Source organism: Strix uralensis, chromosome 15 (genome assembly GCF_047716275.1).
Source record: "Strix uralensis isolate ZFMK-TIS-50842 chromosome 15, bStrUra1, whole genome shotgun sequence".
Lineage (NCBI taxonomy): Eukaryota > Metazoa > Chordata > Aves > Strigiformes > Strigidae > Strix > Strix uralensis.
In genome coordinates, this window is record NC_133986.1 from 716,130 (window position 1) to 741,502 (window position 25,373).

The 25,373-nt window shown below is 41.7% G+C and overlaps 2 protein-coding genes across 8 annotated transcripts in view; one reads left to right on the plus strand and one right to left on the minus strand.

The window, feature by feature from the left end:
• The window catches only part of SBF2 (SET binding factor 2), a 302,250-nt gene extending 283,065 nt beyond the window's left edge, over positions 1-19,185 (minus strand). For all 4 annotated transcript variants that reach the window (XM_074884270.1, XM_074884274.1, XM_074884273.1 and 1 more), the window contains exons 1-2: positions 18,949-19,185; positions 18,005-18,080 (exon numbers count right to left, since the gene is read on the minus strand). In XM_074884270.1, the coding sequence (XP_074740371.1) occupies positions 18,005-18,071 (67 nt within the window). In that variant the 5' untranslated portion in view covers positions 18,072-18,080; positions 18,949-19,185. The remainder of the gene's footprint in view (positions 1-18,004; positions 18,081-18,948) is intronic.
• An 84-nt stretch (positions 19,186-19,269) lies between these two features.
• Positions 19,270-25,373, plus strand: part of AMPD3 (adenosine monophosphate deaminase 3) — a 32,552-nt gene continuing 26,448 nt past the window's right edge. Inside the window, exons 1-2 of one of the 4 annotated variants that reach the window (XM_074884280.1) lie at positions 19,270-19,431; positions 22,809-23,034. In XM_074884280.1, coding sequence (XP_074740381.1) covers positions 22,814-23,034 — 221 coding nt within the window. In that variant the 5' untranslated portion in view covers positions 19,270-19,431; positions 22,809-22,813. Of the gene's footprint in view, positions 19,432-19,556; positions 19,909-22,808; positions 23,035-25,373 lie in introns of those variants that run through there. The other 3 variants (XM_074884279.1, XM_074884278.1, XM_074884277.1) reach the window with 3 other exon arrangements.

The window sequence follows — 25,373 nt, forward strand, 5'->3', positions numbered from 1 at the left end:
TAAGTATTTAAGTAATTACAGAATTAGTAAGCTGACCCAGTATGATGGCACAGTCTGTGAGCTTTTGGGGCCACCTCTCTCCCTGACTTGTTAAGATAAGTTACCTCTTTAGTCAAAACCTTACTCTTTCTGGGTGTGGTGATAGATTGGGTTTTTTCCCTGTGTACCTAAAACTCATTTTGTAAAGTAGTGGGACTCACTGGGCAAGGAAATAGTTACTACTAATCACATTAAGGTGAGAACAGGAAACAAGGATACTCTGGGAAGTCTGGGACCCAAGTGTCTGCGAAGAGGCTATACCTTCATGAATTACACCATCTCCTCCAAGGAGTAATCCCTGGTCCTTGAGCCAAGCAGTTCTATGTCATTCATGCCCATTCTGCTACATTGCCATGCAGAGTGGTTGCCTATGCTGACAGCTGGGGTGTGCCTGGGGAACTGGGACTATCTGGATTAAAACCAGTCAGGGTTCAGTCTCTAAATGAGAACATGGAGACTCCAAAACAAAAAGAGCTCGGAGGGCTCAAAAACCTGAAGAGTGCACGCTGGGAGCAGATAGGCAAGGAGAATGAGACAGACCAGACATAACACAGATTAGAGAACGTGTGGTAGAAGTCAGTTCTCAGGGGAGAGACCCAGGAATTCATTAGTCTGTAGGGGAACAGTGTGTAGTATGCTATTCTACAGAACAGCAGCGCAGATTCCCTGTGTGATAAAAGTTATCCAGAAAAATAAATGCAAATGATAGCACACACTACGTATAATGGTGCCTAATCCAGATAGTCCCAGTTCCCCAGCCACACCCCAGTGTGGGGCCCTCCCTGGGCTGGAGGTCGGCATCTGCTCCACCAGGGACCTCCATGGGTGCAGGGCACAGCTGCCCTCTCCCCACGGGCTGAGGGGGATCTCTGCTCCGGTGCACCTCCCCTCCTCCTCCTCCTTTCTTCAACTGACCTGGGTGTTTGCAGAGGTATTTCCCTCTCAACTCTCACTCCTCCTCTCAGGTTCCATTTCTTAAATATGTCATCGCAGAGGCACAGCCACTGTCACTAACTGGCTCAGCCTTGGCCAGAGGTGGGTCTGACTTGGAGCTGGAGGAGCTTCGAGAAGCTTCTCACAAGAGCCACCTCTGTAGCCCCCTCCCCTGCTACCAAAACCCCACTACACACACAAACCCAACACAGGAGCTCAGTTTATTTCCCACAGTCTTCAGTTTTTCTTCAGGAAAGTGCCTTTTTCCTGCCCCATGTTTCTCTCCTGTTCTTCACGTGCCATTTGATGGATCCTTTGCCTGTCTTTTTGGTTTCTAGAAGGCATTGAAAAGAATACAGATAATAGAGAGGAGGACTTCCTGGTCTCACTGCAATATCAAGGCACACTTTAACCTTGATCAGCTATGGCAGGGAAGAGGCAAAGCCTTCGCTTCACCTTGAGAGCTGTAATCTCTGCTCCCCTTGTCACTGGCCACTGGAAAAAGCCCATGACTGATACTCTTTCCTTCAGGCAGCATCACAGTTTGCCTCACTGCATTTTGCCAGGAACTACATTTTTACTGAAGCTGTAGAGAAATATCTATTGCCTGCAAGCACCTTTCAGTGACATGTTTTCAAACTGTTAGGCAAAAAAGTATCAAGGAGGACGTGGGTTTTCAGGGGCTGCCAGGCAAGACAAACCACCCCCTTTCTGTGGCTCTGGTGACATGCTTATGTCCTGCTTCTGAACGCTCTGCAGGAAACGATGAGACAGAAACCAATTTCTTCTGGCAGAGAGCAGTTAACCTTTGGGAATCTAACTCATATATTACAGCAGAGGCTTTGACTAATATGGCACTTCGAGGCAATTCTTGTGAACACAGACCCAATACAGTCACTGACAGACTCTTCTTGGCCTCATACTAGAAGTCCCCTCTGGGCTCCTGAAGCAGCAATGCAGCTCTCTCTGTCCTTACTCTAGTTGTAGATATGTAGCTTTCCCCTAGTCAGTGCTTCTGGCAAGAAAATTGTTAGTCTTGCAAGAGTGGAAATGGGAAAACCTGTATTTCTCCAAACTTGTCTGGATACCAAAGAGTCAGGAGGACTCTCCTAACAGATTGCCAGCTGGACCAAGAATAATGAAGTTCCAGAGTTCAAATGGTGGTCTGCTCTGGCCATTCTTGACGTAAAAAGATACTTTTACTCCCCTCCAGTTCAGTCCTCCCACTCTTTAATTTTTTGGTTCCCTTTCTTGGACTTCTACAGATTAAAACCAGAAAACAAACAGCATCCCTTCCCCCTCTTCAGAAGAACACTTTTTCCTGCTTTTCTTGGCTGAGTGCTCCATTTGTACTCAGCGGGTATCCTTGGGATATCTCCCAAGGCAAGTTCTGCACAATGGCCCAGCACCAAGAAGTGTGGCTGTCTAGTGCCTAGCAACACTGACATGTCCTTGAGTGGCTTAATTTTATAATTGCTGTCTCTTACATAGTATGTGAACTCAAATCAATCTCCAAGACTCATAAACACACCTAAATCTCCTGAAGGAGCAGACACTTTCACTGGCTTCAGTTCCCTTTCTAAAGGTTCCAAGGTATAGAGCCCATTTTCTTTGTTTTTCATTCATGCAATAACAGGAAATCCCAGAGAACAGAACAAGAGATTTAATTGTTTCCCAGAACTGGTTAACACCTTGATGGCTAATTTGGCTCAAGGCAAAATGAACTACAAAACCCCAAAGAACCACCCCCCTTATTCAGTTGTATGGTCTTATTATTAAGCAGCAATTGCAAACTTGCATTGACCTCAGTGGAGCCAAGATTTTATCCCAAACACATTATCAGTGCAGATGACTATCCGCCACTGCACTGGAGATCTGTGATCCATATTCACAAATTCTTTCAAAGACTTTGAAATCAGAGATCACTTGCCACAAACATCTTCTGAGTAACATCAATGAGGAACACAGTGTTCCAAGGTAGCTGATCACCTTCACAGTAACTGATTAGATTCACAAGGCAGCTAATTTCTGGATCATACTAGTCATTTAGATACCTTAGCACTATTTCAAAAGCTGGCAACATGATACTTGAAATCATATAATTCATAAGTATTAGGGGGGCATGTTCTGGTAGCTCTTCCAACTTCTGACCAACAACTGATTAGTTTGGCAAACATCCTTCAGTCCTGACACAGAGGACAAACACAGAATTTGGACACGAATACTCTTCCATTTCTTGGCCATGTCATGATCTTTACAGGGATAAAAATGCATCTAACTTAAATGAAGTTCATCACAACATTTTCATAACATCTGTCCAATAGTGCAATGGGTTGACCTTGGCTGAACACCAGATGCCCACCAAACTGCTTTATCACTCCCCTCCTCAGCAGGACAGGAAGGGGGTGGGAAATAAGGTGGAAAAAAACTTGTGGGTCAAGATAAAGGCAGTTTAATAAAGCAAAAACAAAAGCAAAGGCAATGCATGGAAGCAAAGGAAAAACAAAAGGTTTATTCTCTACTTCCCATCAGCAGGTGATGACCAGCCACTTTCTGGGAAGTAGGGCTTCAGTATGCGCAGCAGGTGCTCTGAAAGACAGAGCTGTACTTATGAATGCCCCCACTCCACCCATTTCTCTTAGCTTTTATTGCTGAGCAGATGTCATATGGTCAAAAATGTTTTAATCTTTTTGTACAGAAGGTTTGCAACATTTTAACCACATAATCTAAAGGTAACCATCTATAACTAAGGTTTTATAATTAGACTAAATCTATTTTTTACATTTTGTTAAGCCTTAGTTTATTTAATAATGAACCCCCCCCCCCCCCCCAATTAGGACTGGATCATCACTTTGTAGTCTGCCCTGAACAAAGCAGTAGCATGGAGTTGCCTGTGTCTTCAAACTAATAAAACTGCTCCAGTCTTGCATCAAATGAAACTGAAGTCTCTCTAGTGCAATGACCTTAGCAAATGATTGGCGAAAGTGAACCAAAGTCTCCTTCAGAGTTCTGCAGGGCCTGCTTTACTTCTCTTACCTGTAGGATCAACTCAACAGAGAAATAAAGGGGACACTTTATGCTCACTTACATCTCCATGTAGGGCCATGATAGCAGACCTTAAAAGACAGCTAATTAACTGTCAGACAAACCATCCAGAAAGGCTTGGTTCTTAACAGCTTTTGAATGATTAATAAGGCAGGTTGGGTATGAGAACACATTTCCCACTGCCCATTATCAAGTCCTAAACAGAAGAGTTATCTTACTGTTCATTTACATAATAAATGAGGTTTTGGATCTCTCTTTAATCAAAATTTTGAATCATATAGTTTATTTGGAAATATGAAGAGAACTGGGCGTCTGACTGATCGCACATGCATATCGGGAAGTACATAACATACTGTAGAGTTATAAAATACCTGCTGGTTTTAAGATTAGGCCAATATGTATGCTTGATTAACATTCCAATTTAATAAAATCCCAGTAAGTTCCCCACAAGTTACATAAGAATAATTTTAAAGTATTTCATGAAGGAAATTATTTTCCATTAAAGAAACTGGGACAGTTCTAAATGCCTTCATATGTTAGCCAGCTAAAAATATGTTATCATAGGAACCACAAAACTTATCTCTAATGTTCAGGAATTCATCATTATTTCTTCAATAAAGCATGCCATTCCCCATAACTCCATATTAATTAAATGTACTATTAATTTTCATAATAAAAAAGTACATACTTTGAACTAAATTGTAAACACATTGCGTTCTTTAGCATTTTGTTGAAGGTGGACTATTTTATAAGGCCTGCATGGATGAAGGAGGAGCTCATGGACAAGCTGAAACACAAAAAAGAAGCCTACAGAGGGCGGAAGCAAGGACAGGTAGCTTGGGAGGGATACACAGAAATTGTCCAAGCAGCCAGGGATCAGGTTAGGAAAGTTCTGATAGAATTAAATCTGGCCAGGGATGTCAAGGGCAACCAAAAAAAGCTTTTACAGGTATGTTGGTGATAAAAGGAAGATAGGGAAAATGTGGGCCCTCTCTGGAAGGAAACGGGAGACTTGGCCACCTGGAATATGGAGAAGGATGAGGTACTCAATGACTTTTTTGCCTCAGTCTTCACCAGCAAGGGCTCCAGCCACACCGCCCAAGTTGCAGAAGGTAAAGGCGGAGACTGGGATAAGGCAGAACTGCACAGTGTAGAAGATCAGGTTTGAGACCATCTAAGGAGCCTAAAGGTGCACAAGAGACATGAATTTGATGGATGGACCACTCGCTGGATAGGGAATTGGCTGGATGGTCACACTCAAAGACTTGTGGTCAACAGCTCACCAAATAGGGGAACACAACACATTTTTTGGAGTAAGTTCTAGCATATTCTGTTATTTCTACCAAATGCTATTTGCTGTCTTAGTTCCCAGCTAATTAATTTTATTTGAAAGTAATTAAAATGTTCCATGTTGTTTTGTTTGTTTTGCCATAGTTCTGTAATTGACCTGTTTGCTAAAATGGTGTGGCATTCAGGTATCAGTGAGATGTGGACCGCGTTGCTTCAAACAGAAGGGATACTGCTCACCATCTTATGATGTGATTTGCGTTATGAAGAAAATTAACTTTGGGGAGATAAGATGGCTCAAGAGGCTTATTCTATTTCTACTTTTCATTACTTGTTTTTTTTTGTAATGTGTTCTCTCCTACAAATAGATACTTACCTGGATTTGGACCTACATTTACCATTTGTGGACCTTATTCTCTTTACTTTCTCTGGTGAGATCAACGTTCTGCTGAGATTTGTGGAGCTACGTAGGTATGAAAGCAGTTTGACAGAAAAGAGCTGTCTCACAGGAGTTGAAGGAAGAAAGACACCCAAATCTCATCAAAACCCCATGAGAGCTAAGCACCAGCCTTTGGTCCTGCTGTTCTTTTTTTGTCTTTTATTCCTTCAGAAAGGAATTTGTGGCCCCTTGGTGGATGGGAAGCATCAGGATTCTGATATGACCTCTACCTCACAAACTGATGATTACTGGAATTTGGGAAGATATGTGGAGAAAGGGTGACTCAATACCTGTCCTGTTCTTACGCACTTTATGTAAGCACGTGTTAGCTTTGTTTTAGTTGCTGTGAGGTATAGTAACTATACAATAATGTTGTTCAATGCTTATGTGACCAGCTCACTAGTTTTTATGATAAAACACTTTGATATTAATCTAAAACCAGAGTATAAATCAGTAAACAGTGTAAAACTCATAATCATTTTCACTTGCAGAAGTATGCACTGGAGGATAGAAAGCAATGTGAAACCTTTAGGCAGGACCTTCCCTAACAGATTTTGCAGGGCAAAGGAAGAAAAAAAAAAAAAAGTCATAAACAGAACAGTTCAAATCTTGCAGATAAATCACATGGATCCACACAGACCTTGGGGGTGTATTTTTATGTAGAGTTCCCATACCTGTGCAGAGTACAGGGCCCTGTGACCTGATTTAAGGAAGCCTGTATCTGAGGCATGTGATTTGCTCATCAAATAACAATTGAGCTGCTATTTTTAAGAGATATTTTCCCTATACTAGAGATGCTACAGGCGAATCTTAGCACTGGGCCTATCAGCATTTCTGCAGGGCTGGTGGAAGCTGCACTACTCTCTCACAGAACTGGAGTGATTAGTGGAAGGAATCACTGCTTCTTTGGGCAAAAGAGTCACCAGGTATCTAAGTCGTTTGTTCTACCTACTCTGAGACCATCTCTTTCCTTCACCATTCCCTCCAAATCACTATTTTTCTCTTCAAGGACTGAATCATGGCATCCTGCCTGTGTCCTTGTTAAGATCCCAGCTAGAAAAATGCTTTTGCTTAAGAAAATAACATCATGGGAAAGGCCATGGCAACACAAACACTTGTTTTGCCAGAACACATTTATACTGGATGGGTGGGTAGTTCAGATGGCCATGAACACTTAATAAAGCTCATTTTTCTAGTAATTCCCCAAGGCACTTTCTTCAAAAAAAGTGTTATAGAGAGACAGGCATTTCAGTGGAAACTGCCAGACTTAAAACAAATATGATTACCTTCTTTTCATAACTTTCTTCCTGTCACTTTAGCAATCTAGGGAAGGCAATTTCTAGTCTAAATAAATTGGATCATATTATGCCTTTTCAACTCTTAAGTATTTTCTAAGTTTTATTTTTGCATCCAAAATCCTAACAGCCTGTAACACATTTACATTCCTACATTCTTGCCTCTGTTTTGTTGGGTACACAGTATTCCTTCTTTTTTTTCTCTCTCCCTTTGGTAATACAATCATTCTGCATTTTTCCAGATTTGGACACAAAGAAATGTTTTCAGCCCTCAGTTAGTGTTTAAACAACAACAACAAAAAAGCACCTCTGGCCTTCAGGCATGAATTTAAAACATTAAACTGAATGCAGAAAGAAACAATATGAAATCTAGGATGAGGAAGTCAAAACTGTCTAAGAAATTTCACAGATTCAGAGAATTTAAGGCCAGGATGAACTGATAGATCTCTTAGTTTGACTCCTGTTTGTCAAGGCCATCACATTTTACCCATTTACTACTATATTAAGATCCACAACTCTGTTCAGCTGAAGTATTGCTTTCAAAAAAGTACACTGCTTTGAAGTAACAACATCAAGAGGTAGAAAATCAACAACTTCCCTGACACTGATTGATCATACACAGTGTTAAAAAACATGCCTAACTTCTCCTTTGAATTTGCTGGCTTCACCTTACTGCCCTTGGTTCTCATTTTTCCCTCTTTCTACAACATTAAAGAGCCCTTATGTCCCTGATAACTGCACATAAGAGAAATTATTTCTGAACTCATCTACTCACCCTTGGTCCATAGATCTATTCAAACTGCACAGATATATACTCCCCAAACTGCTGTGCTGGATTTCATCCCACTTGTAGCACTAAGCTTTTCCGTCAGTCTCCACAATACCTCTATTTCCTGGAGACAGGTTCTCTGTTCCCCCTTCACAGAAATAGACCCAACAACTGATCTGTCTCCAGTTTTCAGAATCCCAAGGGAACGCCAAGGCCCTCTCTGCAAAACTATAGTTGGAATTACATTTTACACCTTAGGAAGTACCTAAGGTAGAAGGTGTACACACTATAACATACATTGCATGTATTTTGAAAACATTAATGCTCTTAATTTGGATAACCCAGGAAATACAAGGCGTATTTTCTTGACAGACCCTAAATCACTTGTTACAAGTAGATACCGTATTGTCTGGAGTTATCTAGAACCCTTCTCTGAAAGCTCCAGCCAGAATCTTTTCTGTCCAGCTAACTTCCTCAGATCTCACTTCCTGCAGCTAACTCAGACCTCCCATCCCATGCTTTCAGTTCCATCCTACATAAATTCCTTCCATTTCTTTCTCTAGTATTTTTATGTGCTTGAGCCTTTTCCACTTTATATACCAATTTATAGCACCTGGCTTCTTTGGTTTTTTGTTGAAGTTTCATACCCCTGCAGAAACATTTGGAGTGAAAAGTTCATCTAACCTCCTTGACTAATTGCTGAGTCAAACTATAAGATTTAAAGCAAAGGACTCCCTTTTATTCCTAATGTCAGATAGAAAGGCCTTCTTAGCAAATGTTCACATTCATACACAGGCATTAAAAACACACTTAAACATTAAAACACAGGCAAAAGTTTCCATTACTTAGATAACATTTCCTCAATTATCACAACTATGATTAATTATATTTTTTGATCAAGGTAATCTTTTATCAGCTCCTGAATTAGGAAAATAAAAGCAGCAACACTTCTGGAAAATCACTTTAGCTCCTGATTCTGCAAGGATGCGCAAAACCCATCCATGAATTGTGTGGGAAGCTGACAGACTCGGGGTACACCATCGCAGACAGTATCTCAGGGCAGGTCTGATAGAGGTGGCTCTGCTTCCCTATTCTGTCCTTACTGGTTCCTGTTGCACAGCATGGGTCCTTGTCATTTCACCTGCTCAACAGCTTGTGCCATATGGATGGAAACAACATACTTTTCCTTCAATGTATCACAGTATTTAAGTCTGATAGAAAGACAGAAGCATCTGCTACAGGGAGGGAAACAAACAGCGAGTTGCTTTGTAGTGTTCAAAACAGATAGAAAAAACAGTTCTTTTAAAAGATACTCAGACTGAAATGTCACAGAGTCAGGCTTTGACATATTGTGAGTAAATGAAGCAAGTAATGAAAGGCTGGCAGAACAAACATGGGCATGCAATGGAGAAAATATTGTCTTGGCATTGGGATCTACATGAGGGATGTGCAAAGTCATTCTGCAGAGAAGGCCAAATTCCATGTTTAATGACTGCTTGTCTAAATTTAGGACTATATGATACACTTAATCTACAGCAAAATGCACACTGATATCAGTGGGATACTGGCATTAAGATCAAGGGGATAAACTATCCTTTTGTACTGTGGTAGCTAACTCAGGCTTACTACCACAATCGTTTCTCAGTTGAGGAAACATCCCCATCTTGACTTTTCACTGCACTTTGATTTTCTTCTTTACAGTTTTCCTTTTGCTGCTCTTCATTCCCTTTCAGTCCCCTTTTCCATCTTCTTCTTCCCTTCCCTTGGAGTTTTCCTCTCTGTAATAATTCCTCTTTCTCATCATGCTTAATTCTAATTGCCTCCAATCAAAAAGTTTTGCTAAGCATTCCAAGTCATGCCATTATATTCTAGAGTTAACTGTTCAAAGACAATTAATGTCATTCAGAATTTTATTTCAAGTTGCCTATTTGTACAGTCCTGAAAAAAATGCTGCAAAAGTTTACAATGAGTTCATGTTTAGAATATTGTAATGGATTTTTTTCTCTCCAGGGGAAGTGATGGGTGTAACCACTGTAGCATAAGCTATTCCACAATAGTTGCTCTTAAATAACCAGTTGCAGCTTTTAGAATAGCTCAGAAGTACCTCATGCCATGAGAGTTGTATCAGTGAATTTCCTTGTGCAGACAAAAGCTTTTGTAAACAGGACAGCTTGACACATGATCTACTTTAATGCAAACTTAAATTCTGGAGAAACCGGATATATCGTGGGTTTGTGCAGTACATCAGCTGGGGAAAATGGAAACACTCCACAGACTCAGGTCTTTTCTTGTCTCTGTTTTCTATGAACCACATTGTTGGCTCTTCTCTGTCCCTAACTGTTGTATTATGATCTTTCTGGCCTCCAGCTCTTTGTTCTAATGATTAAACAAGACTAACATTTTTTTGAGGTCAGCAATAATATGATAGTCCCTTTGAAGGGATTCAGCAAACAGAATACAACAGTAATGCATGGTGATATTATCAGAACCTTAATTTTCACTTTTGGCAATATTATCACTGAAGGAACTCTGTTTTTTAAAACTTTAAATATATAGTGGGCAGAAGAAAAATAAACAAAATAGGTTTATAAAGCACAAGACTCAGTTTCCTTTCTTGAGCACACTGGGCAATTACTAAAGGGAGTACAGCTGTTAAGTGAGTTCTTTAAAGGACAACATTCATATTACATAGTCCCTCCTGTCTAAGAAGGCCATTCAGAAGTAGCTTCCAAAATAACTAATATAATTCTGCCTCACTCTGAGATTCCTGGTAAGCAACCAATTTTTAGTACTGTTGGCCATGTGGTGTTCAACTCTTGAGAATGATTGACTCCAGCACTCTTAGGCACTTATGTGGAGATCAAAATAAACCATTTTTGATTATAAAGACTCTTGAACACCAGCTTAGATTTAGACAACTATCTTTCAAACATCTGAAGTTAGGTCAGATAAGTTCCCATGCCCAAAGCCCGTCCTACCTTTGAATTACACCTATACTAGATTGCTAAATGGACATTAGGATTTAAATGAATCACTGCGTGCTGCCTAAAAAAAACATACTAAGCAGACCAGACTTGGACAGGAAAAGGAAAAAAAAAAATTAAGGAGAATAATTATGGGACAATGATTTCTGACACAGCTCTGGGAAGAAGTGGTTTATCTCAGAAACATCAGTGGCTCTTCCCAGTGTGACTCCTTTTGTCCTCTGTCCTACATCTCCCATGGCAGCAGAAGCTGTTAGGTTGGCTCAGTCACAGTCCCAGCTCTGCTTTGACCCCAGTCTTTTCTCCATAGGGCAGCAAAATTCTGTTTTGCCTGTTTGTTGAGTAGTCATCAGTTGATCTGCACTAACCTTCTTAGGTTACAATAGGAGAACAAAGCCAGCCCAACCATTTAGACAATAGCTATAAAAATAATGTGGGGTTTTTCTCTAAAGTTATCCATAGAGGCAGAAAATGACAATGTGCATATGTAATAAGGGAAATGACTGTGGATGGCAAATGTTGAGCAATTATATCTGAGCTCACCATGAGAAACGATGAGGAAAAAGTCAGTGCAAATTGTGTGCTTGTCTGTTGTGTGCATGCATGCATGGATGCTGATTACCGGGAAGGGAGATAACTGCCATTGAAGCTTCTTGCAGCATTTTGAGGAAAAAAGTAAGAAACCTGCAATGTGGCCTCGTTCCAGCTTTCTGACCAACTCCAGAGCACTGCATTGCATCAAGTTTGATATGTCAAAAAGACAGTGCACAGAAAGAAGGCCACACTACAGAAACCCACTGATTAAGTATACACCCTGAAGCAGCAGGCAATGAAGCAGCACAAGTATCCAAAGGGTTTAAATGCCAAGAAGAAATGAAAAAGTGTAACTAAAGATGATAATATGAAAGTGGCTGATGCTAAATATCAGAGAAAATTTTTGGCTAGTCTTGGGTGTCTCTAGTGAAGTAATAGAAATCTCCACATATAATTTCAACACTGTTAATTCTAGCACCAATAACTGTACGGTTTGCAAGAAACAAGAACTGTCAAGGATTAATATGAAAGACTATGAGCTGTTTTCCCTCTCTGACCGTTGAGATTGCACCTAGATCTTGCTCTTGAACATAGAAGTCCAAAACACACAAAACTGTACATTTTAAATTTAAACACTAGGTGGCTCTGTCGGCTCTTTTAAGTACACATTTCCCAAGCCTGCACGAGTTTCGAAAAGTAGGCATGACTCAGAAAAATGTGCTCTATTGACAGTCATTATGGACTATGTAACTTTTTCTAGAAGAGCCTCTACTGTGAATGATCACAAAGAAACACAGATACTATTTAAAAATAAGAAAAAGAAAAATGAATTGTCTTCAGCCTATGACAAACTTGGAACTGATAGCCAGCAAGGCTCAAAAAGGCATTGGCTTTCAGTTTCTCCCCTGTGTTTTACCAAATTTTCACAACTAATTGTGCCCACAGGATGCCTGTGTGGTGACTAAGGATGGGAAAATGAAGGCTATGGATTCTGGCCCCATGCACGGAGAAAGTTGGCAGAAGTGGTTTTAAGCTGTTGATATGCTCTTCCAATTCTTGAACCACTTTCTTTGCACTGGTCTGTGTCCTACTGGCACAAGAAAACCTCTATCCTTTTAGTCTTGACCTGGTTACAAGTAACTCAAGGCACTGCTAAGGCAGCTATGGATCCCTAAGTCATGCAAGCACCCCTTCCTTCCCACAACACTGCAAAACGTTGAAAAATTGTCCTGAGGGATTATCCTTGGATTCCATTCTTCCGAAGTGATCATCCCAGAGCTGGCCAGGCTGACTGGCAGTCAGATAGCTTCTTTTTAGAACAAGGGACACAAAACAGCCTTAATTTGGGGGAAAACCGATTCCACATTATCAAACAGCAAAAATAATGACTAATTTCGTTTGGGACTGTGAAAACATTTTATATGTCTTTCAGAGGTGTTGCAGACCTACAATCCTTTCTTCTCTAGTCTTTAGCCACAATTAGCATATTTCCTCATGAGAAAATAAATGGATGCATTCTTTTCTTAGCAACCTTGCAACTACCACCCTGGACATGGCTATAATAGTTACGCCTTTAAAACTTTTTTTGTTCTTCCCTGGTGCACGATTTTCACCCATAGAATTCATCACTGGAGTGGTCCTTGCAGAGTAGTATTTTGGCAATCAACAACAGCTATATTTTTATGAACAGATTCAGTACATTATGAACTGTTAAAGCATATCCGGAAAAGCAAAGACATAGAATGTATTTGAAGTTCACTCTTGCTCTTCTACTGAATATCCAGTTTCAGTACCAGATTATTAAATTAATTTTTGCATACAGCAAATTTACTTTTCCCTATTGTTTTGGGGGGTATATATATAGCATATATATAACAGTTTAAAATTTATATTGCATTTATATGAAATAACAACAATCTGAGTTTTGAAGAAAGACTAAATCAAATTGAAAAAAACAAAGTTGAAGAAATATCAATGTGATGATCTCTTTTAAAATTATCTACTAATTTAAGTTCTAGATTCCTCTGATATTTCTGTTTTGTAAACAAAAGGTTGTCAAAATTCAGAAACTAATTATTTGGGAAGCCAGGCAATGAGTTTAACAGTTCTTTTTTTCTTCCACTTTTGTCTAGATCTGAGAGGACTGGCTGTTCTCCTACTCTCTGCTTATGCCCACTGGATCATACAAGAGATGACAGGTATAAGCCGTTCAAACAGCTGACTAATCTAGCAGGTCACCTTTCATTTCATACTTCTTTCATCTGCTCCAGTCTCAATTGGCTGCCTGAGTCTCAAAGAGATTTGTTGGTGTTTGAGCTGCTCCCTGTGGAAATTACTTCTTTTCGGCTGCATGATCTAGCAAAGAGTTTGTTATGTACAGAGACCCTCCCCACAGATCCTTTATCTTTCCATGGTAGCACAATATGCCTGAGCTGGTAATCTATGGCACATTCCTTTGGCTCAATAGCGCATTGCTGTGACCCATCTAAGCATCAGTTAGAGGATGTCTTTGCAGTATCCTGGGGGCAGACATGAGCTTACACTGGCTGTAGTCCTAACCAGCAAAAGCTAAGAGCTCAAAGAGCTGTGCTATATCTGGTCGTAGAATTTTTGGATCAAAGCTGGCTCACATCCCCCTGGCTCACAGTGCACAATAAAGCTGTAGAAGAAGCTCACTGCCACAGGATCTTGTGGACACCAAAATAGACATGGTTAAAAATGGAACTGGACTCATTCTTGGAAGATATTCACTGACTGGTGACAATCAGTTAGGATAGTCCAGATTCTACCTCCAGTTCATGAAGATTCTAAACCAATACAGGTGATGCACAACAGGAAAAGGATTGCTCTGTCTTTGGCACCATCCAGCTATCTACTAATGTTTCTGTTCATACTGGATTCTCCTTATAGGGCTGGCTGGGCATTAGCAACAAATGAAAAAGGAAAGGGGTATGAAGGTTCTGGGTCAAAAATGTCTAAGTAGAGAACCAGAGCAAAACCCTGAGCAGAGCACCCCTGTACACCAATCCTGTGGAAGTCAAGGCCTTTCTAGGGAGAAAAAAGGCTAAAGGAAAGGGGGCGAAAACCCCACACAAATCAAACCTACCAAACCACACCCCACACCCCACCCCTCCCCTCAATTTATCAGGGGTGCTAACTCAAAAAGGAAAGGTATGTAAGAGCTACAGGATCAAAAATTAGTATAAAGGGAATTGAGTGAGGCATCAAGCACAGAAGCCCTTGACAGCATCTACTATTCTGTGAAAGTACCCCAAGCGTACACCACCTGATGATGCTCTGCCTGCACAGGAGAGGGCAAGGGAACAGAAACAGACCCCACTGCTTCAGGGATCTCTCCTAATATCTGCTAGAGACAGAGTACTGAGGCTCTTCTGTCCAGCCCTAATGGCACTTAGGTGACTTGGAAATCTATCTTTGCATACAGACAGCTGAAACGTAAAGCTCGAGATACACAGAACTCGATTTCTTTTTGTCCGTATTGGATTAAGTTCACTCTGTGCAGTAACTATGAATCATCTTTCTTAGACCTCCAGAAAAGGGACAAATATGACTTAGGTATGCATGCTGGTTTCTTGGACTTTCACGAAATTGCCTGAGTGAAAAGTGCCACAGCAGCAAACAGGTCATCAAGTCACTTTGGAACCAGAGATATAGCTCTAATAACGCAAACACCGCTTTTCCCTCCTTTTCATTTATATGTGCTAATGGCACAAATAAAGAAGTCTCTGGTAGGAACGAACGGTTATGTAAGGTGAAATCTGCATTCCTTGCGTAACTGCTGTTTACATAAGGCGGCGCGGTCACCGGCGGCAGGGACGGGCGGTAGGGATGGGCGGGCGGCGGGACGGCGAGGTCCCGCGCAGCCGGTGGTGACGCCGAGCTCGGCCGGCCCGGCCCCGGCGGAGAGGCGCGGAACGCGGGACGCGCCCGGCCTCCGCCAGCGGCAGCCTGATGTTGCCCTCCTGGCGAACGCCGGGTACAAAACATAAGATAGACTGTTTTCCCACTGTCTGTGGGGTAGAAAAAAATAATGGGAAATTTCACAAGCTGCAGGTGCCCAGACCTGATGTTTCAGGTGAGCTTTATGGAAAGAAGACAGGGCTTTTCACATCACTTTGCATGTAAGCACAGGCCTAGCTATAGCATGTTTTACTCAGGCAGATTGGATAAACATAATAAAGCAATTCCCCCCACCCCCGTGAAAGTTTAAGTTTCTACATGAAAATAAGAACATTTTGGGTTGGATTTCTTGCCAACTACACCTGCTTAGCACTACACAAGCAACACAGAGAAGGTTTCTTTGGGCTGTAAATGGCCACCAGGAATCCCCCAGTACAAATGAACTCCTGGCTTTGGAGGTTGCAGAGTTTCACTCACACTTGTAAAAGAAGCCACTTGGAAAATACACTTGTAAAACACAGAGAAGACATGGGATATTCTGGGGACAGGGAAGACTGCTGTTCAGCAATACCTAACCCTGAGTTTATTTAAAGCTATGTAATGTTTGTGTAAGGTTATGTCTAAACCATATCTTGCATTTCCCAGTTTCTGGGCAGTTATGTGCTCCGCCTGCATCACACAGATATCTGTTGTTTGGGAACGAAACCTCTGACTTGAGGGCCAGATAATCCAGATGCAAAACCTTGTCACAGATCATCACAAAAACCTTAATGGTCATCCAAAAGTAATACAAATGCAGAACTGAGTATCACTTAACAGAACTATTTGCATTTCCACTGCAAACATAATATGTAAACCAATTCTAAACATACAGGTTAGATTCCAGTACTGATTTTTGCAGAAATCAAATAATTCACAATATTCTTTATTTTAGGGCTTTCCAAAATAGACCATAGAGTTCCCCTTTGTGAGCTGTAATTACACTGTTTCATTATTTATCATGCACTGGCAGTGTCTAATTTATGAGACTGTCACTTGCTGAATATTTCATTTTATGTGACTTCTGAGCAAATAAAATTCCTCTTAAAACAAAGTTGAGTAAAACAGCATTGTACTTCAGAGTGGTGGTTAAAAAGTATTTCATCTGCATATCACAGATGTGAAAAGTAACTTTCAGAAAATTCTTCTTTTTATAAATCAGATTAAAGGCCTTTCAGCTCCACAAAGAGGTTTGTCTAATACAGTCAGATTTCTCCTTCTTAGAACAGTTACAGAATTTCAGATAAATTATGTATAATGTCAGAGCAAGGCAGTCATCCATCAAGGGTAAGTGGTTGCAAAGCCCAAGCTAAGTAGGTTTGAGATAAGCTGGTTTTAAACTAGCATTTTTACATGGCTGTGGCAACAGAGCAAGGCAGTTAGTAGATGCCAGCAAAGAATTTGCCAACTGGCTGGAAAGAAAGCTTTCCAAAATATCCGAATGACAGCTTACAATTCCAAACACACCAGAGTGTCCCATCTTGCTTGTAAACCTTTCTTGTGCAACAAAGTATTACAGTATATTCCATTTATAAACTCATGGAAAACTTCTGTTATGTTATTTCAGACTCAGATTATTAGAACTGTGCAGATACTTTCCTAGTTTATTTTTAAAGCAGTGACTGAACAGTCACATCCTTTTCTAATTTCTATAGTTCCCACTTCCATTTCAGTTTTTAAACAACCAGATTTATATTTGCATACTATATGTATTTGATTTGATAATAATATCCTACAGGACAACTATACTCACAGGTATCCCTTCAGAAAGGAGAATGTCATTTGACTGAAAAAAAACAAAAATCAGGATTCCAAACCTACTATCAGTTCTAATATCAGTGCAAGTCATTTTCAAAACATTTTGCATTTTATATAAGCATAGTTCTATGTATATATTCCAAATTAATTACTCGAGCGTGTCCAGAGAAGGGCAACAGAGCTGGTGCAGGGTCTGGAGCACAGGTCTGATGGGGAGCGGCTGAGGGAACTGGGGGGGTTTAGTCTGGAGAAGAGGAGGCTGAGGGGAGACCTCATGGCCCTCTACAACTCCCTGAAAGGAGGGTGCAGAGAGGGGGGATGAGTCTCTTGACCCAAGTAACAATCAACAGGACAACACCTACATCTGTATGGATTTGTACTTCAGTGCTCATAGAAGCTTTTTCTTTGTTAAGGCATTTTTAAGGTCTCCCTTCTGTGTGAATTCTCTGGCCTTCATAAAATGTGAACTAACACTGCAATGTTTTCTTCACTTGCGGCATACAGAGCTGCCTGTTTCCATGAAAGAAAATTGCAGAAGCTCAGTTATCTTTGAGACCGTTATTTTTTCATTGTGGTTGGTAGAAAGCCAGCAATAGCACAAGTGGGAACCCTTCCAGACTCTTACATCCCATAGTTAGAAGAGAGATTATATCAAGTGTGGAGGCAAGACCTATTTGCCAAGCTGAGAAGAGGAACCCAAGAGGCCATGGGATACCTGAGTCCAGCAGACAGAGCACAGTTATGATTAGAGGGCCACTAAGGAGCCCAAACCGCCAGGCAAACTCTGCTGTGGGAAGCAGGCAAGTTTGGGCAAGTTCAGGCAGGTGGTAGGGAGAAGGAGGAAAGGAAGCAGGACTAACAGATCAGCAATCAACGGGTGTACTGAATGGCCAGCAGCAACAGGTGTCCTTTACTCATGTATCATGTGGGCAGGGCAGCCGTGAGTCAGACAGACACTTACAGTATGCAGTTTCCTGGGTGCCAGATGGCTTGTCTGGGTGTAGCCTGGCAGCAGCTGATGAAGACATTCAGAGTTACTGTGGGAGAAACATGCACATGCAGCATAAGCCTTTTTATCCAAGCTAAAAAACAATATCTATTTTTTTAGTAGTATTATTCTAAAATCAACTATTTATGATTTTGGATGGCTGACTCATTTTCAAATGTCTCATACAACAGCTGTGGCCATAATTCTTAGGTTTTTTACAAGCACATAAATGTGATTATGTTGATACTAGTGTAAGAGACAAAATATCTGGTTGTCTTTGCAACTCAGACTTTACAAACTTCTGCAACTCTTCTTTGCAACTCAAACTTTGTATGGTCACCTACTTCCTTTTCACTTCCATTTTTTCACCAGCTGTGTAAAGTAAAGGAATTTCTGAAGCCGAAAACCCCTGAGGTTTATGAATGGAGTGTTTCTTTGTTTACCAAGCCGGGAGGACATAGTGAGGACAGCACACTTGCCTCAGAACTACCCGATCCCTCACATGTTTTGGGAGATCTACCTTTATCTTGCTTGCCTTTTTACACAAAGGACCTTGTTCTTCAGTTGCTACATTCCCAGTGCTTCCCTACACTGTAAGGATATTTTTAGATTTAAATGTCTTCAGATTAGACTTCAAGTATTGTAACCCAAATTTATCTTTCAGCTTCAGGTCCCGGAATCTCTCAAAATAAGCTCAAACTATTTTACATATTAAGATTCTCATTCCTGCTGAGTAATGCTTGTTTTGACCTTCAGTTATTTGTCGTGGGCTCTTTATCTGGTAAGGTGTTTTTGTTGGTGGTGGGTTTTGGGTTTTTTTAAGTATATGCGAGCACCTAAACCGTGTTGCTCCACTGAAGGACGGACATTGTTGAAAACACTTCTGATAGGGATACATCGGCAGCAAACTTACTTACCGGGTGTCATCTTTGCACCAGCCTCACGACGTTCTGGTCCCGAACCAAAGTTTTCTACATTAAAGCGCTTTCTGAGGAGGAGTTTTGAAATAAGCGCTGGTGAAGGCAGCACTCCCGGGGCACCCCGCGCCGGCCGCCCCGCTGCTGAGGCAGGCTGAGGTGAGGGCGGGCTGAGGCGGGCTGAGGTGAGGGCGGGCTGAGGCGGGCTGAGGTGAGGGCGGGCTGGGGCCGGGGCCGGGCCGGCGCAGCGCGCCCCGGGGAGCTCCCTCCTCGTTCCCGCGCCGGCAAGCAGCCATGTGACAGCGGGACTTCTGTCTCGAAGCCTGCGAAGAGGAAGGGACCGCCGCGGCGCGGGCAGGGGAAGGGAGAGAAGAAAGGGAAGGCTGCTCGCGGGTCCTCTGGCTCCCTCCCTCAGGCGCAGCCGCGGCGCCGGACAGCGCCCGAAGCAACCGCCCGCGCCCGGGCGTGAGTCTCCTCACAGAGGTACAGGCAGGGCGCGCGCCCCCTCTCGCCCCGCCCCGTCAAGACCACTGTCGGCGGTGTTAGCGGACCCCGCGCCGGGGCGGCCCCCCAGACCCCGCCGGGCAGGGGGGCGGGGGCCGCCCCGGTAGCTGGCGCCTGGCCCGGCAGTAGGCTGCACGCCGCGCCCGCCTCCCCCCCGGCCCCACCTGCTGCGGAGCCGCCCCGGGCCGCGATGCAGCCGCCCAGGAGGCAGCTGGCGGGCCCGGCGCGCTCCTCGGCCCGGGGGCCGCGGCGGCCATAAAGGGCCGGGCCTGGGGCAGGGGCGGCACTGCGGTAGCGGGGCGGCCGGCGGGTGGATGCGGCAGAGGGGAGCGGCGGCAGCTGGTGGGGAGCGGCTCCTCCCTCCGCCGGCGGCTTCTGACAGAGTCTGCCCGGGCGGCGGGAGCGCCGGCGGCGGGGCCCGGCCCGGCCCCAGCATGGCTTTCCCCGCGGCGCTAGGTAAGTCCCGAGGCAGGAGGCAGCGCCGTGCCGGGCTGGCCCGGGGCGGGGGTGACCTTGGCCGCCGCCCTGGGCGGGGACGGACCCCGGGCGGCCGTGGCGGGTGCTCCAGCGGCGGGAGCGCCCGCGGGCCGGGCCCCGCGGGCGGCCCTGCCCCACCTGTCCCTGGCGACAGGCTGCGGCGGCCGCGCTGCCAGCCGTGACCGTCCGCGGGGCTGGAGGCGGCGGCGGCTGCTTTCATGGCGTGTGCTCGTTTCGTATTCAAGCCCATTCTATTTCTGATCAATAACTGCTTTCTAAATAATAATTCCATCATTTTTTATGCGGCACGTTTCAAAAGAAGTAGCTTTCTTGTCTTCTACAAAGGTGCAGAACTGAAGAACAGCCTTTCTGTGAGAGATTTAGGAAAAGAGCATTTGCTGGTTGCTGAATGGCGTCCATACCCCCTCCCCATCCCATTAAGATGTCGAGCTGTCCCCCTTCCCCAGTCACTCACCTTGGCTAAAGGACAGCACTTCTATAGAAGGGTGCTGGGTACAAGATCCTCATCCCTTTCCCAGTTGGGGAACAGCACAGCTTGCATGAGTATTACATGAAGTGCCTCATGACTATTTTAGGTTTATTAAACTCATTCTAGTGACATAAGCTAGCAGTGATGTGGGTGAACCTACCTTTCAATGTGTTTTGTGCCTTAGTCTCTGATTTGCTTGAGTGAAGAACATGAGATCAGGTTCTGTAAGAAAAAAAACAAAACCTTTGGCCTCAATAGAGGATCGTACTTGTATCTATACGTTCTGACTCTTCACTGTCCATGTAATGATTTAAAATACAGTATGGTTTCTCATGCAGTGTATTTCCTACTGCATTTCTGTTTCTGATCACAATTCTCTACAAAAAAGTTCATTTATATTAGGAAAGTGCTCAGCCAATGATAAACATACAACCAATTGATTTTTTCCTGTACTAGTCAGGTAGTACTAAAAATATTTTAGTTGATTTAGCAGCAAAATAAACATTATTATTCTCATTTTACTATTGTTGTTAGCACTCTTACTGTAGTTGAGTAACTATAAGGACTGTTCTTGCCTGACTGAAGTGGCCCAAACAGCCCTTGTTGCTGGCAACTGCATATATGGCAGTTACTGTTGCTGACAACTGTGTTCATTGAGGTCAGTGGAAAGACTCCCATGACTTCATTGAGGTTTGAAATTGAGAAACCGAATCTAAGTTTGGATGCTTCTAAGACATCATAGTGCATTGTCATTGTATCATTCAGCTAAACGTGTATGTATTTTTATATTTCTTATGTAATTATACCTGATTTTTATGAAGATTTCAGACTAATGGCAAAACAAATGCTCTACAGTCGGAAAAAACTGCATAGAGTGAGATCCACAGTTCTTTAAAACCAGTGATGTTTTTCCACTGGGCTATGAATTGGTTCTTGCAAACTAAGAATGTGAAATAATGTAGATGATCATTAAATTGCCATGTTATGGTCCAATAAATCTCTTGTCACCTTTTCATACTGTATTTGTTATTAGAATAAAAGCAAAGCTGTTCTCAAAGCAACTGTGAAACAGGTGGACATTAATTAGAATCTTTTAGACTGAACACAACAGGATCACATATCAAAAGGATCACATACCAACATGTGAAACTTGCAGCATGCCTACAGAAATACTGTAATGGGGGTCCTGATAAGTTATATCTGGAGTGATTAAAAACTCATGCTCCATGCTGACTTTCAGCATACATCATTATTTAAATGAATACCATCTTATAAAATACGTTTGCATTTTTGTAACATTAAGGATTCTGAAATGTCAGTTTTGGACCCAGACTTCACATTCTGTCAGTGCTTGGATACATTTGTTGTGACATGTTCATTGCTATTTTTAACTTACGTAATAAGAATTTAATCTTATTTGTTACAAACTCCATCATACTGGAGGCATTCAAAAAGCTTTTTAGTACATAATAAATAATGCCGGTCAGTAGCTTACAAGCACTGTATTTTTTTCCCCTCCAGAATGCTATCAGATACGTCAAAAATTATGTTTTGGCTTGTATGAGAATGAAATATAAATAAATCCATGAAACTACAGAAGAAACACTAAAGATGGTATTTTCAGTAGTGCTGCTGTAACAAAATGGAAATATTTTGTCAAAAAAGGCTACTTAAATAAAAATTTAAAGTATAAAACATATTTTTTAGAAAATAGTATTTAAATGCCAAGTAAAAATTAAAGTCCATATCCTATCTGCTTCCCATATATGCTTCAAAAGCAGGGTATGAACTACTGAAAACAAATGGAAAAAAAAAAGTCACTGAGTTAACTACACCATATTTGTTCCTGTTGTGCAACCATTTTACTTCACAGCAGGTCCATGACTTTCTTATTTGTGTAAAGGATGAGGGGAGGTAGAAATGTGCAACCTTGTTTTCTAACTTGCTTGTGGCTTTAAAATTGGTTTGAAGTCATTGAGCAGGGAAGGTGGCCCACAACTGAGTGAATGTGATTTTCGAGTTCAGTGCAAGTACATACAGCAAGTACGTACGTTATATCACAAATAATACTCTGTCTGATTATGCAAGTAAGTGGAATCTACTGGCAAATCTGTATGTACATATATATATCTATCTTACGAATTTTCATGAGTATACCAGGAAGTTCCTGATTCACAAATTGGCATGGGTCCACAAGTAAAGATGCTCTGTGGATGCCTGTGTTTCTTGTGTACCACATACTAGTTTAAATTCTGTGTAGCAATTCTACTTTATTCTGCTTTTGCTTTAAGCTCTTAATTTTGATAGGCATACCATGAAAAAAACCCAGTCTCTCGCATATCTTTATTCATCTTGTAGTTACAACTTTGTCAACTGTCTTCCTTTTTAGCCGAGATGCCCAGACAGTTTCCAAAGCTGAACATCTCTGAGGTCGATGAGCAGGTGCGACTTCTAGCAGAGAAGGTATTTGCTAAAGTTCTTCGAGAAGAAGACAGCAAAGATGCCTTGTCACTATTCACTGTGCCTGAAGACTGCCCTATTGGGCAGAAAGAGGCCAAAGAAAGGGAGCTGCAGAAGGAACTGGCAGAACAACAGTCTGTGGAAACAGCTAAAAGGTTTGTTCAGTAGTTGTTTTCTGCATGGAAAATAGTTTTTTAAATGAGTTTGAGTTAATATTGAAATTATCTGGCAAATAATATTCTGTCTCCTATTGGTTCAGAAGAAAGGTCAACAGCAGGTACCAAGGGCACCTGTGAGTCTTTCCGTGGTATGTGGAAGGTGTGGGGCTGGGCCCTAGGTTCTCAGCTGCTTTTCCAGCAATAGCATAGATACTGCTTATGCAAGTTTGACAAACAGTATAGCTGGGTAGAAGTGAACACAACCCTAAGACTTTTTAATGTACAAAGAGTCAGAAAAAGAAACACTTTTTACCACCCCTTTATTCTACTTGCTCTCAGAGAAATAGAAAAATTTAACACAGAGAAAATGACAGTGGTATGATACTTCTTTTAGTCTCTGTAAAAATAGATGAAAGCAAAGACTTGACATTTAACATCAAGTAAGAAGGGAAAAGTGGTATTGGCACAATGAGGCTGTTCGTAGGTTTCCTTAGCTCAGAGATAAAATCTAACCACTATCAGCCATAAAAGTGGACATTTTGAGTTTTCTCAAAAAAAAGTAGTACAGTCCACCTTTGGTTTAGCCATGAATCTAATGAAGCCAAACCTGATTTGGTTTATGATTTTCTTCTGTGAGAGAGGTAGCCTTACCCTGATGTCAGGCTGTACCAGTGTCTTAATGTCAGTGGACTGGCTAGACTATTTCCTAGAGTCACGTGAGCTCAGCAGCAGTCTAACACCAGGTGGCTTGGATGTGTACAGACTCTGCACAAAGCAGGCAAACAAGGAAGCCTTTGAAAGTGATGGCTAAACACATGCACCGGGTTAGCTGCAGACAATCAGCTGGGCAACACTTGGCATCGTATTTCTGGAACAGAAGGGAGAAGAGAAAATTTAGTTAAATTAAGGTATGACACACTGATGATACAGGCTGAGACTTTTGGTTTTGAACTGTGCAAGTGGGTTTCCCAGTTGGCATGTTCATAGATATAAACAAGCACAGAAGGCAAAACTAGATGTTTTCATTCAAACAACTATTTGATATGTCTTTCCTCCTGAACTAGTAAGTTTCACTTTTAATTTGGAAAATTGTCTTATAGAAATATGTTCTGTCAGACTGTACCTGAAGTTTTGTACAAGTTTAACTGTGGGAAGTGGGGTATTATGTGTGTGTTATTTACATGTGTGAAGGGAACAAGTATTCATCCCTGTCCTACAGGACTGAAGCGTACTTCAAGGACAGTTACACAAGTAAAACTTCTATTGGATCAACTGCAACTGAAAACAAAAATGCCTTTTGGGAATTTTATAGTGATTTCAAAGGTAGCTACAAGTACATAAGAGAGGATGGAATTTGGTCATAGGGTATTAATTGTACCAGCACTGTGTGTTCTTACTCTTGATAATGTCACAGAAGTAATATGCAACTTCCAGAGAGTATTCCAGTATTCCTTTTTCTTGGTTAGTGGTTAAGGTTTTTGGCATCTAGTTTAAAATGAGGGAGTATTTCCACAGTGCAAAAGAAAGTGATATCACAGGTAGTTTATAGCATTATATTTATTATATGAATATTTAAGATATATTTGAATAGATTTAAACCGAATAAGGAAAATTAATTAAATTTTTAGAGATATTACAATTACTTCACTTGAGGTATTACAATTACTTCACTTGAGGTATTACAATTACTTCACTTGAGGTATTACAATTACTTCACTGGCAAATGCAGTGTTCTTTTTTAGCTGGTTTGTCTAAGGTACACATCTATTACAGTTTTACTGAGAAAGGGCAAAAGTTTTTAAATCGATGGGGGTTAGCCATTTAGTGCCCTGAGGGAAGGAATGGACTTGCGTTATCAAAGCCATGCTATGTTATTACTCTGGTAACCAATATTAGCCTTTTGCTCAAGTTTCATCAAACACTGCCTAAGGAATAACTATGTGCTGATCTTTTTTCTGACAAGTTTAACTGAATGACTGTATATGAAATTTTGATGCATAGTCTTGTCTGACAACTAGATGAGTTTTTAAATCCTGCATGTTTTGGGAAGAATGAAAAGTGTGTGTAATAGAGTGATAACTTATAACAACTTACCATATGTAGCATTCACTTGTTTCTGTGTGATACTTTGTGAATTCTGATGCTACCAGTCTCTAAGAATTAACTCCTACCAAAGTAAGCATAGTGATTGCATTTTACTTCTGTACAGTGACTTGCTGAAACTGAATTTATAAGAAGTGAAACAAAACAAACCTTATGGCATTTTACAGTGATTGTAAATAAATCATGGCATAGTGTATTTGTGTGGAAGGTAAGTGCAATTGTTTGTACCATGT